At 40.9% G+C, this 16,719-nt stretch overlaps 2 protein-coding genes across 5 annotated transcripts in view; both read right to left on the bottom strand.

Annotated features, from left to right (window-relative positions):
* LOC116635191 (zinc finger protein 197) overlaps positions 1 to 15,353 on the bottom strand; it is a 46,935-nt gene extending 31,582 nt beyond the window's left edge. Inside the window, exon 1 of one of the 3 annotated variants that reach the window (XM_032409140.1) lies at positions 15,322 to 15,353. The gene's annotated coding sequence lies outside the window, so the exon portion shown is untranslated. Of the gene's footprint in view, positions 1 to 7,880; positions 7,961 to 13,134; positions 13,178 to 15,321 lie in introns of those variants that run through there. The other 2 variants (XM_032409135.1, XM_032409139.1) reach the window with 2 other exon arrangements.
* Positions 5,486 to 15,355, bottom strand: ZNF660 (zinc finger protein 660). 2 transcript variants are annotated; one of them, XM_032409150.1, is made up of 2 exons: positions 15,322 to 15,355; positions 5,486 to 8,404 (listed from the first exon to the last, which is right to left on the bottom strand). In XM_032409150.1, exon 2 carries the CDS (start codon positions 8,224 to 8,226, stop codon positions 7,234 to 7,236), a length of 993 nt encoding a protein of 330 aa, XP_032265041.1. In that variant the 5' UTR covers positions 8,227 to 8,404; positions 15,322 to 15,355; the 3' UTR covers positions 5,486 to 7,233. The 2 variants fall into 2 exon arrangements, with proteins under 2 accessions (XP_032265041.1, XP_032265040.1); XM_032409149.1 differs by lacking the exon at positions 15,322 to 15,355 and adding an exon at positions 13,135 to 13,222.
* Positions 15,356 to 16,719: the final 1,364 nt, after the last annotated feature.

Raw genomic sequence — 16,719 nt, 5'->3', positions numbered from 1 at the left:
AGATGCTGCTTCACTGTCTTCATGCTTGCATGATGTACAAAGAGAAATCTGTTATCCCTATCTTCTTCCTCTGCACAAGTTTTTTCCTCTGTTTTTATAATTTTCTCTTCTTTACTGGTTTTGGGCAATTTGTGATGTACCTTGTAGTAGTTTTCTTCAGATTTATTCTAGGCTTATTGTTCTCCACTACTGAGGCAAGCCCCTTCTGAGTACTTTACCCAATGTACAAAGGAATTGGATTTTTTCAGTCTGACTTGTGGGAAGACACAATTCCTGGCCTTGCTTTTGTGCCTAGAACTGTTCACTCAAATCCTTTGGAATGTTCCCCCTGCCCCGCCCGGGCCTTAGATAAGTTTCCTCATGTAATGTGCCCATCAGTACTCTGCTGAATATCCTGGGGGCGGGGGGAACCATTCACAGATACCAGAAATCTCTGTGTAGTTCTCTCTCCTCCAGTACTATTTTGTGAACCCTACCTGCCTTGGTCTCCTTGGATTCTCAGCTCTCTCTTCAACTCAAGAATTTCACCAGACTCTACTTGGCTCCTCCTCCCTATGCTACTGCCTGGGGACTTTCTTAAGGCAATAAACTGGGGCACATAAAGGCTCATTTCACTTGTTTCTATCTATCAGGGATCCTTGTTTTTTGTTGCTGATATCAATGTGTTAAAAATCATTGTTTCATATACTTTGGGATTTTTGTTTCAGGCAGGAATGTACTTCTGGTCCCTCTAATTCTAATATGGCCAGAAGAGGAAGTCTCTCCTTCAATTTTATTCATGTCTAAGTATTTTCTCATTTTCATTAAGTTTTCTTCAACCCATGATTTAGAAATGTTGTGTTTAATTTCCAAATGTATGTGGTTTTGTTAGTTAATTTCTTTTCTAACTGCATTATGATCAGTGTAGAAGACATTTTGTTGCACTGTCTGGATTTCCCTGGATTGTCCCCTTGCCTTCCACCCACTAGAGGGGCAGGCTGAAAGCCCTCAACTGTAAGTTCTCTCCAGGAACTATCCTCAGCTGAAGAAGTCTACCTCACTCAAGATCATGGTTCCCTTTAGGGTGGTGTGATGGAGCTTGTATTCAGTGATTGATTGATGAAGGGGTATAAGGGCCTAGACCTCTCACCTCTGGTCTACACAGTTCTGGAAGGACAGCCCGGTCTGACCAAGTTTGAAGCAACTCAGATGACTTCTCCTACTACTAATCTAGTGTTCTCCCTGCTCTATAGGTGTTTATCACAAGAATACTCTCCAATAAATTTGCTGCATATTATCCTTTGTCTATGTACACTTCCTGAAAAGCTCAAACTAAAACAACTAGATAACTCAGTTTTTAAAAAATTTGTTGTTTTAAATAACTGTTCCATGAATACTTGCAAATGTGCATACCTAATTTTATATTACTTTCTTGGTTTAGTGTTTCCCAAATTTGAACCTTAAGGTTCATGAGTGGTGTAAAGGAGATGGCAGACTCCTTTCTAGGCAACATAGGTAAGGACCTGACTAGTTCCCACTCTTCCCACTGACCATTTAAATGCACGTGGTACAATTTGACCACAGGGATTATAGACATGCAAAAGCTATAACCAGTTTCTGAAACTAAGACCAGTGGACTCCAAATTTGGGAACCACAAGAGGTAACAGCATGAGGATTGACTCATGACTACAATTATTAGCGAGACTTTTATTTGCCACTTAGAGCCCACGACAAATCTCACAACCTTCCTTGATGTACTCCTCTGCTCCTGGTTGACTTTTTTCTAATGCATGCTTTCACTGAGGGTATAGCCCTTTAACATCTGGGCTTCTTGTGGAAATCTCACTTCCAATTCTCCACCTCTTACAAGCCCACAGATTCAAATCCTGCCCTTGCAGCAGATAAAATCTATGTCCCTTGGTGACCAATATCACCAAACTGCCTCACAGCACCCAAGGTATCACCACCCACTTACCTTGCTGGCTTCCACCTCCTCTTAATTTTAGGTTCTGTGAATTTATTTCACCTTCTCAAAAGTCCTTTAAAAGGATGTTTAAATTTTACCCAGAATTTCTAGGTTGTTTTGTAGCCAAAGGGCTTTACAATTATCTAGTTTGCCGTATTGTTCTATTATACCTTTTAAAGACATGAATATCTGCTCAATTCCGTGGTAAAACAAACACTGCAAATGTGACAGCATTTTATTTCATACTCTGTAAACTGGTTGCTAATTTGTCATGATTATACAAACTTTAGTATATGTCTCAATAATTTTGTAATTTATAGGTTCTTCTGAAGGAAAAATGGACAATCATCACAGTAGTCATGTAGAGTCTAGGATCCTAATGAAAAATTTTCTTCAATTCCCACTGCAAAAGTATTGTTTTATATAGATCCCTGGACCCTGGTCCAGATTTGGTGGGCCTCAGAAATTGATCTGTATGTGTGCTGTTACCTCTTGTGGTTCCCAAATTTGGAGTCCACTGGTCTTAGTTTCAGAGACTGGTTATAGCTTTTGCATGTCTATAATCCCTGTGGTCAAATTGTGCCATGTGCATTTAAATGGTCAGTGGGAAGAGTGGGAACTAGTCAGGTCCTTATCTATGTTGCCTAGAAAGGAGTCTGCCATCTCCTTTACACCACTCATAAACCTACCTTCTGGAGCAGAAACGGAAGTCAGGGAACATGGCTAGTTTTATATAGCCGTCTGAGGTCTACATAATGGTAAAGATTTGAAACACAGATGGGCCCAGAGAAAGGAGCTGGGACAATAACCGGCTGTACAAGTCCTCTAAGGAAATTACAGGACACTTTCTATTGGCTAGAGAGCCCTCATTTATGTAGTAGGAGCATGAAAATAACAAGCTTCATGTTGCGTTTAAATCAGAAATAAGCCATATCACTTCATTTCAAAAACAGCTGCCTAAAGAAAAGCAAACTGAACTGTTTTCTTCCCATTCTGAACAAAGGAAGCAACAAGAAAAAAAATTCAGTGATATTTATAACAATAATAACAGATTTATTGGAGGAATTATAACTATGTCCTGCAAAAACAGTTTTATAACATCAGAGGTGATTAAAAACAGTCTAGTTTCTGAAAACAATCTAACAATACAAGCATACTATTTTATTTATTTATATTAAATGGAATTATTTATATTTAATGGCAAAATTTAAAAAAAAGTCTGTCACTGAGGATACAGAACTGAAATGAAATTTAGTCTTAATGGGATTTAAATGCAACAGAATTATTCAGCTATTTAAAATCCTTTTTGGTTTTGATTTTCTTCTCAGTTCCAAGTAAGAATTAATACAGTACACACCATCAATAAAAAATATCTCTAAACCTAGGGAGACACTCCTCTCTATGCAGAATTCTTTGTCTTTCATATTTCCCTTTAATCAAGGCTATATAAAATGAGATTTTATTTCACACTATCTCAACTAAAAGGAGACATATATATTTCTATTCCACACAAGAGCAATTCTACATAACCAGGATATCTATGGCTAAAAATATCGCCTCTTCATATTCCTCCAGAATATTCAGGGTACTAAAAACATAAATGAATAAGTGTGAGTACACAGGAAGCCAGTAGATAACAAAAACAGGGATGGGTAATACACAGTAGTCTAGCAATGTGTATTTCAAAAGAGCTGGGTTTTTGATGGAGAATATAGAAAAAATGGCAATAAAGAGAGGTAAATGGGTTGAGGGAGACAAACTAACAATTGAGGGGCTGCAGAGGAAGCACTGCTATTAAGGAACAACCAGGTTTCCATTAGCACAGGAAGGTGGAAAAAACATAAGGAGACCCTGAATCCAGAGTGCATCTTGAAAAGCCAATATGCTGAAAATTATGGAGTTAAGACTTAAGTTTGATGAAAGTATGGTAAGAACTGCATACATAATTAAACTCTGACTGAAGTTAACAGCTGGTAGTCTTGAAAAAGTCCCTGGAGGAAGGTGGATAATCAGTTTAAATTATATTGCAGAATATTTATCTGAAAGGGCATGGGGACCACTTATCAGCATTTACTCTTGCAGCTCAAGACAAGTATCAGCCTAGAAAATGGGTGAGGGTCTATTATCTTACCTTGCCTGGGGCAAGATATGTGAAGATCTGTATTCAGATTGCTGGGTTTGAGATGACACAGTATCCTTCCAGAAGGTATTTACTCTTGAAGATCACAAAAATCTTTTAAGATGAAAAAGAAAGCCTATTTGAAAGAAGAAATCTCAGACACTATGAGACAGTGATAGGAAAATGTCAGAGAATATCTGCTTAGTAACATAGGAAGTATCAACAAATCTGCTTGGTAATAATAAATGTTCAAAAAATAACCTCTGACAGGCATACAAGAAGCCAACTCCCTGTTTTCTTAGTTTTGGCCACCAGTAGACACTAGTCATGGGGAGCCTCCACATAGGTAATCAGCAGGTGAGGATGGCTGGCATGACAAAAGGCATGGGATACTAATTACAAACACCTCCCTTAATTTTAAAAGGACACGTGACAAGGGAAAAATGACAGAAGGACCCTTACTGCAGTAGTGTAACCCACTGCCACATGTGGATTACCCTACCCTTGTATCCACCCAGACTTTTGGGGAAGTGTCTACCCAACAGTCCTATCCCTGAATGCAGCAAACCTTGTTTTGAATAACTATACAAAGAGGGACTAACCTCCAAACCTTGCAAAGGTTTTTGAATAACCATGCAAAGAGGGACTATTACATCCCAAAATTGAATGTAAGCCACTATCCTGTCGAAATAGGACAAAAGCAAACAATCCCTTTTCACCCAACTATACCCTTCACAACCTTCTGTTTCTTTGTCTCCAGTAACAGCAAGGAAGAAATATATAATCCTTAAAACTAAATTACAAGGGGCAGAGATAAGCTGTAAATCGAACTCAGAGAAGACCGATAGCATCTTCCTTATGAAACCATGATCAAATAATTATCCAGATATAATTGCCTTTCATAGAGGTGTCTACTCAAGAGAGTCCCAACTGGTCTCCCACTCACATATAGAACTGCCATGGTGGGCAGAGGCACTTTGGTATATGAAGAAAGCATGGACCTAAAACTCGAATCTGAGTTCAAATCCTGGCTCCAATCACTAACTAGTCAGTCACCTAATCTCACTGAGACTCAATTTTCTTGTACAAATGTTGTAAGAATTGAATGGGATAACAATAATCACTATGTGCATAAGACAAATGGCATTAGGCTTAGGGATTCACTGTATATGAAGAAAAAGAGGTGGCTGCGTTTAAGAATGGGCAGATTCTGGGGCGCCTGGGTGGCTCAGTCGTTGGGCATCTGCCTTCGGCTCTGGTCATGATCCCAGGGTCCTGGGATCTAGCCCTGTATCGGGCTCCCTGCTCTGCGGGAAGCCTGCTTTTCCCTCTCCCGCTCCCCCTGCTTGTGTTCCTTCTCTGGCTCTCTCTCTCTCTGTCAAATAAATAAAAATAAAATCTTTAAAAAAAAAAAAAAAAAGAGTGGGCAGATTCTAAGTATTCCCAGATGTATTTTGAGCTAAGGACTTAGAAGTTTAAAACACTGGTTGAAAATGGGTTAAGGCCTTCTCAAAGGGCTGGACATAAAGAAAGGCAGAGGAAGCAAGTGAGCACCTGCAGTACTGACTGCACAGCATCCTTCCCTTCTCCCGAGAAAGGTTTCCTCAATGATGAAAGGGAGAAAGCAAACAGATCAGAAAGCCTCAGCTCCTTTCCTCACTTCCTGATTCTGAAAGAGTTGTGTGAAGAGAAGAGCTTCCAGTTAAGAGCTTCCAGTTATGGCCAACATCTTACAACCGGGAGGCTGCAAAAAATGAAAGCCTATATGCTGAAAATTACGGAGTTAAGACTTAAGTTTGATGAATTGCTCAGTTGCCAAACCAAATTTGGAATTGCGTACCTCTAGACTTCCCCATAAATGAACAATCAATGTTCTTAAGGTTTTAGCTACTAGCACGTGATATTGTGTTCATTACACCTGAAAATGTCCTAAATGCTACCTCAGGTAAAACTTTTCCTGAATCACTCTGAGAGTTTAGAAACACTGCTCCAATGTCCCATACTTGAGCTATTTTCATTTACTATGGGCCAGCTTTGTCACACAATCCATGCATTATCTCATTAAATCCTCACAACCCTGTTAGGTAGGTCATTATTCCCTTTTTACAGATAAGTCTAAGGCTCAGCATAGTTAAGTGACTTGTCCAAAACTGACAAGCTAATGTGTGGCAGATCTGGGATCAGAACACATATCTCTGATCCCAAAGTTCGCACTTTAAGCTACTAAACTGTACATGAGAAGGCAGAGTCTTCCCCTCATTTTAGATTATGCTGACCACATCTTTACAGGTTATGCAGCTACAATTGTTTCCATTTCGTAAGGGGTTATTTTTTCTGGTTTTGTAGATATATATTGAAAAGATGAAGTCTCTATTACCTGCCTTCTACAACTGTGGGATAGAAGAATGCAGTAAATTTTTGTTGTTCTTTTAACCTAAGAGTTAAAAAAAGTCAGCTTATTTTAAAACTGCAAAAGACCAACGACTGGTGTTTATTATTTAATAAACAGGAAATAGGCTCTAAAAGGAAGTGACTTGCTCATGCTTCCACTGCTACCAAGTGCGAGTATTAGGGTGGAATCCCATGAGTTTAGGGTCCATGTTCTACATGCCTTTCATAACACTGCTGAGTGAAAATGAGCACGTACTCACTGCATTTAAAAAATACTGTACTTCTTTCCTGAATATAAAAGTACTACATTCTTGTAGAAAATCTAAGAAGCTTAGAAAAGTATAAAGAAAATAGAAATCACCTATAATCCTATCACCCAATGATAATCACTGTCAACGTTTTGGTTTGGTATTATTTCATTCCCATTTTTCTCCTATACGTAAATGTTTTTTAAAAATTTGGATCAAATTTGTTTTTTATCTTCCATTTTATACAAATAATTTTCCCCATGACATTGAATATTCTTTAAGAATGTTTATAATGGCTGCAAAACCATCATGTAGATAGACTATCATTCATATAAACCCTATACTACTGACAATCTAGTTCTCTTCCTTCAGTTATATATGATGCTAGCATGAATATCCCTCTGTTAATCTTTGTTTGCTTCTGGTTACTTTCCCTGTATGGAGTCTTAGAAATTGAATTAAGGTTGAGAATAATGAAAAATTGTTTTTCCAAAAAGTAGCAATTAGGCCTACTAACAATATATGTTATTTATGATGTTTCCTTCTCCTCATTATGTTTTCTCTGGTGTTGAAGAAGCTGTGAGCTATAACGATAGGCTTTCCCACACTCACTACATTTATAGGGTTTCTCCTTAGTGTGGGTTCTCAAATGTAGAATAACTTGAGAAGTCTGCCTGAAGGTTTTTCCACATTCATTACATTTATAGGGTTTCTCTCCAGTGTGAACTCTCTGATGATCAACAAGGTTTCGGTTAGAAGTAAAAGCTTTCCCACATTCATTACATTTGTAAGGTTTCTCTCTACGGTGAAGTCTCTGATGTTCACTAAGGGTCTTCCTTAAAATGAAAGCTTTTCCACACTCATCACACTCGTAAGGCTTCTCCCCTGTGTGAATTCTCTGATGGTCCATAATCTTTGTATTAGAAACACATGTTTTCCCACACTCCTTACATTTGTAAACTTTTTTTCCTTTGTGCATTCTTTGATGTTGAGTAAGGTTTGAACTACGGCTAAAGGCTTTCCCACACTCGATACAAGTGTAGGGCTTTTCCCCAGTGTGAACTCTATGATGTGAAATAAGACCTGAACTCCGACTAAAGGCTTTCCCACACTCCTTACATTCATAAGTTTTCTCCCCACTATGGATTCCCTGGTGCCGAATGAGGTGTGACTTACCACTGAAAGATTTCCCACATTCACTGCATGTGTAGGGCTTCAGTCCAGTGTGGATTCTTCGATGAACAACAAGGTTGGAGCTATGACTGAAGGCTTTTCCACACTCCTTACACTTATAGGGTTTCTCTCCTGTGTGGATTCTTTCATGTACTGTAAGATTTGCACTCTGACTAAAGGCTTTCCCACACTCAGTACATACATACTGTTTCTTTTCAGCCTGAATTCTCATATTTGTTGCAGGATCTAAGCACTGACTACCATCTTTTTCAGATTCTTGCTCACTCACTTCTGTAAGTGTTTCATTGTCTTTAACTGTCTTATGCCTGAAGCTTCTTGTCTTTCTCATTTTGTCTTGCTTGAAGCATCACAGTGGCCTGTTGAATCTTCTCTTTCTCTTCAGAGGAGCTTTCTAAATTTTGACTTCCCTGGCAACACCTCTGTGGTGTTCTCTTGAAAGTGTGAGATTCTGATTTTTCAGGAATGATACTTTGGAATCAACACCTCCTCAGTCCCAGTTCCACCATCTGACAGAAGAAACAGAAATTGCATATGTCACCTATTCTCTATCCAAAGATAACAAGATGTGGTACACCACAAGGTCTCACTTGGAAGAGGAAGTGTTCAAAGACAGAGGGAACTGATCAAAAACGAGATGAGAAAAATGAGGGTAGACCCAGAGGCCAAGGTAAAGGCTTACGGAAAGATAGGAGGGGAACCCAACAGGTCCAGCATCAGGATAAGCAATGAGTAATATAAAATCCACCCAGGTTTCCTCCTGTCTCACACTCTACTCCCAGAATTGGAGCCATCAAACTCCTCATCTGGTCCCTAGAAAAAATGAACTGAAAGATCCTTAGTTCAGTAGCTCGTCAAAACAGTTTGGCTTTTAGTTCCTGCTGACCTATTCCCCTAATACCAATGATATAATGGCTGGCACAAAATAGATGCTCAAGAATTGTTTCATAGATCAGCAACTGGGATTGCCTTAGGGTATGACTAAGATTTCATCTTTTGCTCTAAGTCCAGGTATGAGGCCCCTGTCTATATCTCTGTTCTTAAGCCCTGTCTTAATAAGGGGTAATACCGTTCTTCCAGTACCTGAGCCTACTGGAGCCTAGTCACACCATAGCCTACTCTGTAGGGACTGCTCTGTAGCTGGATCCAGCCGCATGCGCTCAGTCTGTCTGCTTCTCACCAAGCTATCACTCTGACAAGCTACCACCCAATCTACTGTGCAAACCTGAGAGGCTGAGTTGGGGAAAGGGCTAGCTAAAGGATGGCAGGGTAAGGCCATGCTCTGATAAGACCTTGCATGGTAGAATGGTAAAGTATCTAACATTGGCAAAAGGGTGAAAGTAGGAGACAGCACAACCAAAAGGGGCCAATACATGAAACCGATGTCAGGAACAAGCAGAAACTTCCTAACGGGTTTGACATGAAACTTGGGATATACAGAAAGGGATTGGGGTCATAAAAGAAAACAGAAAGATGACTCCATGATATTAACACATAATTAATGTTCTTTTTACTATGTTCCTCTTCAAACTTGTCCATATTTATAGTATATATGGTTACAAATATACGGTAGATATAATTTTGCATCCTACCACATGTAATTTTCCACATTGCTATTTCATCATTATAAGATCATTTTATGATTATATAATACACTACCAATTGAATTCATTATGATTTACCTACAATTTTGCTAGTGTTAGATGTTTTTGTTGCTCCCTGCAGTTTAACCACTTCAATAATGCTATCATGATCACTTTACGCAAAGTTTTCCTCCTAATGAAATATATTCCTAGCATAAAAGTTCCACAAAGGAGTTACTGGGTCAGAGGGAATGAAATTTTTTTTGCAGTACTGCCTATTGCTTTTCAAAAAAGTTTGACCAGTTTCCACTGTCTCACAGCTTTTGATAAGCTGAGTCACACTCTGAAGGAGGAACATGTCCAATGGTGAGTGCTCAAGACCAGCAAGAAAGGAAGAGAACTTCCAACTGAGGTTACAGTTCATAGTTCAGGAATACAGCTGCCACTGATGCCATACAGGCACACACAGATACAAATCTGTGCTCAAGATGAAAAGGGGGGCAGAGAAAATGGTGGTAGGGGGTGGATTCTTGCCAGGATCCTGAAGCACACTCACATCCAGCTGTTGCTACCTCTCCGAATCAAAGAGGAGAAAACTCAGTGAGAAGCCAGGTGCCTGCAGACCAGAGCAGAACAGTAAGTGAAGCCATTTCCAGAGTTCTCTGGGAAAGTGGATGGTTGTGAGTTTCTTTTCCATTTGTAATCTTCTCTGAAACTCTTTTCTTCATACATGTCTTAAAGTAGTAATTATTGAGCATTCTACTCTGTATATTCTGTTTTGGATCTAACAGGGAAAATTTTAAAAAGCATTACTACAGAAAAGTAGAAAATAACTATTTGTGGTATGAATGAATGGATGGATGAACAGGTGGTAAGTTTATATAATTACTATGATAGAGTCCTCTCATTTTGCTAGCAAATTGTCTTCTGCTAACTTGTATTATTTTTTAATTCTTTTTATAGTATTTCTTATGAAAAGTTGGGAAATTACCTTAGAGGATCCCCATAATTACTAGAACAAAACATTTTAGAGATTCAGAATGAGACAATGCCTTGAAGGCAACACCAGCATGTCTCATTTCTAGGCATAACTGATCTAAATCGTCTTAGCTAGCTACTATAGTACTGTTAAAAGCTGCTATGGTAAAGATCAGTATCGTGGCTTTCAAGAAAGAGGTCTCCGTGGAAACTGTTAATAGCCAGGTATTTACATGGCTCCGTCACAAAGCAATAAATACCATTACTGGACATAAAAAAATAAAGAAATAAAATAAAGCATTGTTACGTACTGAATGTGTCCCCCCCCCTACCAGATTCAGATGTTGAAGCTCTAACCCCCAATGTGACTGTATTTGAAGATGTGACCTTTAAGGAGGTAATTGAGGTTAAATGAGATCATAAGGGCTTGATCTGATAGGATTAATGTGTCCTTGTAAGACAGAAGAGAGCTCACTTTTGCTTCCACTCCTGCCTCCCCTCCCCCCAACAAACTGAGGATAGCCATATGAGCACACAACAAGAAGGTGGCCATCTATTAGCCAGGAAGAGAGTCCTCACCAGAAACTGAATCAGGTGGTCACCTTGATCTTGGACTTCCAGGCTCCAGAACTGTGAGAAAAGGAGTATCTGTTGTTTACACTGCCCAGTCTGTGGGATTTTGTTATGGCAGCCTGAGCACACTAATAGAAGCATGAAATATTACATCTACCTTTCAGGAGCTTACAGTGGAGTAAATGGTGAAAAATGAGGAGACCAAATTAAGATTTACAAAGTACCCAATCAGGAGGTGAAGGGTGCTAGGGAAAGGAGCAATTACTAGGGCGAGGAATGCTTGGGGAGAGGTGCTTTAAGAAGGCAACCCTTGGGGCGCCTGGGTGGCTCAGTCGTTAAGCGTCTGCCTTCGGCTCGGGTCGTGATCCCAGGGTCCTGGGATCGAGCCCCGCATCGGGCTCCTTGCTCTGCGGGAAGCCTGCTTCTCCCTCTCTCACTCCCCCTGCTTGTGTTCCCTCTCTCACTGTGTCTCTCTCTGTCAAATAAATAAAATATTTAAAAAAAAAAAAAAAAAAAAAAGAAGGCAACCCTTTGGCTGAGCCCCAGAACATGAAGGAATTGTTTCCTCAAAAAGAAGCTCGTGGGGGAGGGGGAGGCAAAAAAAAAAGGAAGGTTGCACAGGGCCAGTGTACTCAGAAATAAGTGGGAGATTACACTATCACGTAGCTTCATGATGGTGGGGATTTTATTCATTTTGTTTACCTTTGTCTTCCTAGCATCTAGCACAGTTCCAAGCATATAGTAGACACCAAAATAATTTTTTTTGAATGAACAAATGAAAGAATTAAGTTGCCTGAAGTGATATGAGCCAGAACACTGAAATTATGGGGTATATATCGATATAATTTAATGGTCAATGGGTAACAAGCCATCCTCATTTTCTTTCCCCACTGTATATTTTTTTTTCTACCTCGTTCTCCTCTCTCACTCTCACTTGTCAAGAATACAGTTTCTAGCATCATTCTAGCATCATTATTAATAGTGGCCCCCTTAACTCACAAAAATATTCCAGTCTGGACAATATATTTCATATCATCCTGCCTAAAAGTGAAATTAGGAAAAGAACGCTTTAGGGTATAATATTGTATATCAACGATACTTCAATTAAACATTTTTTTTTTTTTAATGATTTAGGAAAATTAGCCCAGATGGATTAGAGGTGAAAAAAAAAAGAATGGAGGAAGGGAAATGAGTTGGGAGACAAGTTTAGGAATGCAGTATGGGTGACCATTAGAGGGTCTGCCACTTTCTAGGTATCCAATAAATGTTTGTGAATGACTGAACAAATGAATGAGATAGTGAGACCCTAATCCAGGATAATGATAGGAAAGAGAATGATGAAATCCAGCGATTTCCAGGAAAGCATACACTTGTATCAGATTGGACACAGAGGATGACTAAAAGAAAGAATTCAAGGTTATCAGATCCAGGTCTGAATATCAACAATGGTAATGTCACTAAGAAAGATGAAGATGTAGGAAAATACTTTAGATGAGAAGAGGAAGAATATGTCAGGAATGCAAATTTGAGAATAAGACAGAGGGGACAAAGGAAGTCATGCAAAGGAAGCTCACTGAGATAGAGATTTTGGTTAGAAGAGCAGGAACGGAGAAAGAGAAATGCACAAGGATGTGCCATAAGGAAGCCCAAGGTGGTTCTGGGGGACCTGAGAAGGAAGCAAGACTTATCAGAAGATCAGGGAGGGCCAGTGTGAGGAGAGGTTGGTCAAAAAGAAACCTAACTATTTGTCCTCTGCCTGAGTGGATGGGAAATTCCCTCAGAAAACCTGAAAGAATTCCCAGGCACTAAGAGAGAAGGTGAACTCTTGGCTGAAGAAGTAAAAGGAGGGACAGGGCCAGTAGGACACTAAAAGAGATCCAAGCAACTGTGAATAAAAGCATAATCTCAGAGACAACTGGCAAATGGATGAGAACAAATGAAGCCCCACAAATCTCTGACCTACAAATCCCTGAGACTGATGGGTGAGTGTTCTGATCTTAGGACCACCATTCACTTCAGGCTGTGAGAAACTCACAAAGGGCAGAGTCCTATTCCCAGAAAGAGAAAGAGGTTTTATCTTGGGAGGTTGTATTCCTTTAACTCACCAGCAGCACCTGCCTGTTCAGGTTTCTGTGAGCAGTAGTCACATGGTCCTTGGTTACTGATTAGCTGCAACGGAGTGAGGAGTAAGAGGGAATACCTGAAAAATTCCAGAGAAGACAGATGAATGAAATATAAAAATTGAAAGAAAAAAAAAACTGGGAGAAAATATCAGGGGACTACTTGATCTCAGGAAGCAAAAGGCCTATGCCTTAAGCATAAAACAAAGCCTGACATCATAACAAAAGCAGATAGATTTGATCATACAGAAATTCCTGTACTTCAAAAAAATACCATAACAAATCTGTAATATAAACTAGAGTTGCCTTATACTAGAATTAATTGGGTGTATGTCTGTGTCACTCCTCCTCACAAGTATACATTAAGCTCTAAGTCCCCGAGGGCAAGGCCCATGGTATTCATGGGTGGAATTCCACAAAGTACCTAGCACAAAGAGGGCTCAGTAAATGTTTTGTGATTTGAAATGTTAAACAAGTTCAAGATTCTAATTCTATCTGGGTGCAGGGATGATAAGAACTGCATTCTTCACACAATGACCACCACCATCCCTCCTCCACTTGTTCATCCCTTTTGTACTGCATATTGTCTGAACACCATGACAGTATATTTACAATCTTGGCAATGCTGTCTCAACAGGGCCATCCAACAGGGCCCCAATTCTATACTGACCGTCTAACTACTCAGAGATTCTCATAATGTCAGAGCTGGAAGGAATCACCCAGCTCTCCCAGTGTCTTCTATCAAAATGTAGTGATGGGAAAACAAACTTAGAAGAAAGCTGCAACTCAAATCCAAGTCTCCTGACACCCAAATTTGAATTCAACTATATTACCTTTCTTCCCATCCCCAAACTGTACTCCTCAAGGTCCAGAAGCCCCACTCCCACTTCTCTGCTTCTCTCCTCCTCAAAAAATAGCCATCCAGAAATGCTCCCTTTCAGCCATGGTCCCCTTCCTCTAGTCAGCAGGATTCCTGTCCCCAGATAACTAATTTCACAGTATAGGTCTCACCTGCCCAGCACAGCCTCACTCCAAAGGATGTGCCCAGCACAAATCTTGCCTGATCCCTTCCTTGGGTTTGGTGAGGAAGTTCTTAATGGGGTGTTGTATCACTGTAAACAGATAGAAATGATTGAGTTCTCTGAGAGCTCAACTCCAAGCAGGCACTCAGGGCAGTGTCCCATCCCTGGGCACTTCTTTTCCTAAGGAACTGTGAAAAGTAAGGATGATCATTCCCATTCTGAAAATGAGGAAATGCAGCTCCCAGAGATTGAATGACTTGCCAAAGGTCGTATAGCTGGTGAGAGACAAATCTTCTGTGTCTGAAGGTAATCCTCATTCCATCAAACTACAGCTGCTCCTTTTCACCTGTTCTGTTTGATATCTAAAAGTCTCCATATTCTTCTCTAACTGCAAAATGCATTCCAACTGCAATCCTGCTTTCCAGCCAAAGTTTGCCGCAGGGAGATGAGAAGGGGACTTTCTGAGTCAAGTATCTTTAGAGAGGAAAAACTAAGTTTTTAAAAGGAGGATAAAAGGTGAATGTTTTCTTGTTTTTTTTGTTTATTTTTAACGATTACCTAGTTCTTAGGATTACTTGCCCTCAAAATCTGTTTTGTGTTTTCAGCCCCTCCAGATTCCCAGACTGGGCTTCTAGCCCTTCAAGCTTGTTCCATTTCTTCCCTACCAGAAAATACCTCTTCTTTGTCCACACTGTAACCTCAGGACCTAGCACTTTTTGGTAGGTGCTCAATAAGTATTGAATGAATGAATGAATGAATGAGTAACCTCCTGCAAAACTCTGTTCCTCACTGGGAACACAGCTGGGATTGGACTGGTGATCCGATTCAAACTGGGGTTGTGGAGTCCTTTGAGCGTGGCTGGGATCTGGATTGCTTTTACCAGGGTGGCCTGCTGGCTAGGAGCGGGGATGACAAAGTTCTATAACCATTATCAGCCCTGTCAGAGCGAGCAGCTACGCTGTGTGGGAGACGAGACCCCAGACAAAGGGACAGCACCGAACGAGGGGAGGGAGAGGCCCTCAACCACCCCTAGAGAGATCTCCTCCCCGTCGCCGCAGCGGGCTGCGCTAAAGCAGGCCTGGGTCTCAGCCGGTGTTGCCCACCCTCTCCCAGAACACGGACCGAACCCCCACGCCAGGCTGCCACATACCCCTCATCGAGAGCGCCCGGCCCACATCTTGGAACACAGCGGAGAGGGAACTGCGTCACTGACTCCCCACTAACTCTCAACCTTACCCTCCGGCCCTTCTAGGCATCTGGAGGTTTCGGCCTCTCTGTGCCCTGGAGGTTGGATCCTCCCGCCCCCTCAGGAGTCCGCCAGCCTCGCGGGAGCTCCGACCCCGCCTCCCGCACAGTTTTTGCCCTACCATTGACTGGGAGGGTGAAAGGGCTTGGAGAGTTCAGCCAATTAACTCTAGAGGGCTCTAGAAGGGGTGGAGCTTGGGAGGGAGACGTGGTTACGGCGGGAAGAGGAACCAATCAACTCGGGGGGCAGGCTGCCTTTCTCCATCTGAGGGGCTCCCTGAAGTCACATTCCCTGCTCCAGAAAAGTCATCTTTCCTTCCACAAATCCCGCGCCTTTCAGCCTCAAAGCCAGGATCAGTTCCCAATTACTGGTAGCATATAAAAATACGTATGGGGTGCCTAGGATGTCACTGTTTTAGACACTGCAGATGAGGTAGTGAAGAAAATGAACTCGCTGCCTCATAAAGCTTACTTTCAAGTCAGGGGATGCAATGATAAATACATCTGGGGGAAGAGTATTCCTAACAGAGGCAACATCAGGAACGTAGTCCTTGAATCAGGAGGGAGGTGGAGGGCACATTTCAGATCTTATAGACCATAAGGGCTTTGGATGTGTCAGTAATAACATTGGAGGGTTTTGGAACTGAGGAGTGACATGATCTTACCTTTTTCTTTTCTTGCCACATATCCAAAATTTATTAACTATTAGATACAAAAGAAGCCAAGAAACTTGTTCTAAAAATTCTGTGAATTTCTTGCTTATAGTCCCTGGTCATTCTGACAAAAACCACACATGGAAGTTTCAATCGATGACATAACATTTTAAAAATTTGCTCTGGCTGCTCTGTTGAGAACAGTCTGAAGGTGGGTGAGAGTAGAAGCAGGGAGATTAAGAGGCTATTGCAGTATTCCAGATGAGAAATGATGGTGGCTTTGATTAGCTTAGAAATGATGGAGATGATGAGAAACAGTTCTGCATATACAGTTGATCCTTGAATAATGCAGGGGTTAGGGACAGTGACCCTGATGTAAAAAGAAAATCCACATATCCACATTTTGACTCCCCCAAAACTAAACTATTGTTAAATTTGTTGACCAGAAGCCTTATGGATAACACAGTCAATTCACACTTTTGTATGTTACATGTATAATGGCTCCCCAGCCAGCTTCTGACACTGAGATCAACCCCATAAACACCACTGTGTTTGGAGACACAACTGCCCCTCAAGTCACATGCCCAGGGCATGGTCATGTCAAAGCTACAGCTGAGGGCCCAGCACCATGGCCTGCCTGGCTGCCTTTA

The sequence above is a fragment of the Phoca vitulina genome, unplaced genomic scaffold (assembly GCF_004348235.1).
Source record: "Phoca vitulina isolate PV1807 unplaced genomic scaffold, GSC_HSeal_1.0 scaffold10, whole genome shotgun sequence".
Classification (NCBI taxonomy): Eukaryota; Metazoa; Chordata; class Mammalia; order Carnivora; family Phocidae; genus Phoca; species Phoca vitulina.
Note: the sequence above shows the minus strand (reverse complement) of the source record. Positions and strands in the feature narration are given on the sequence as shown.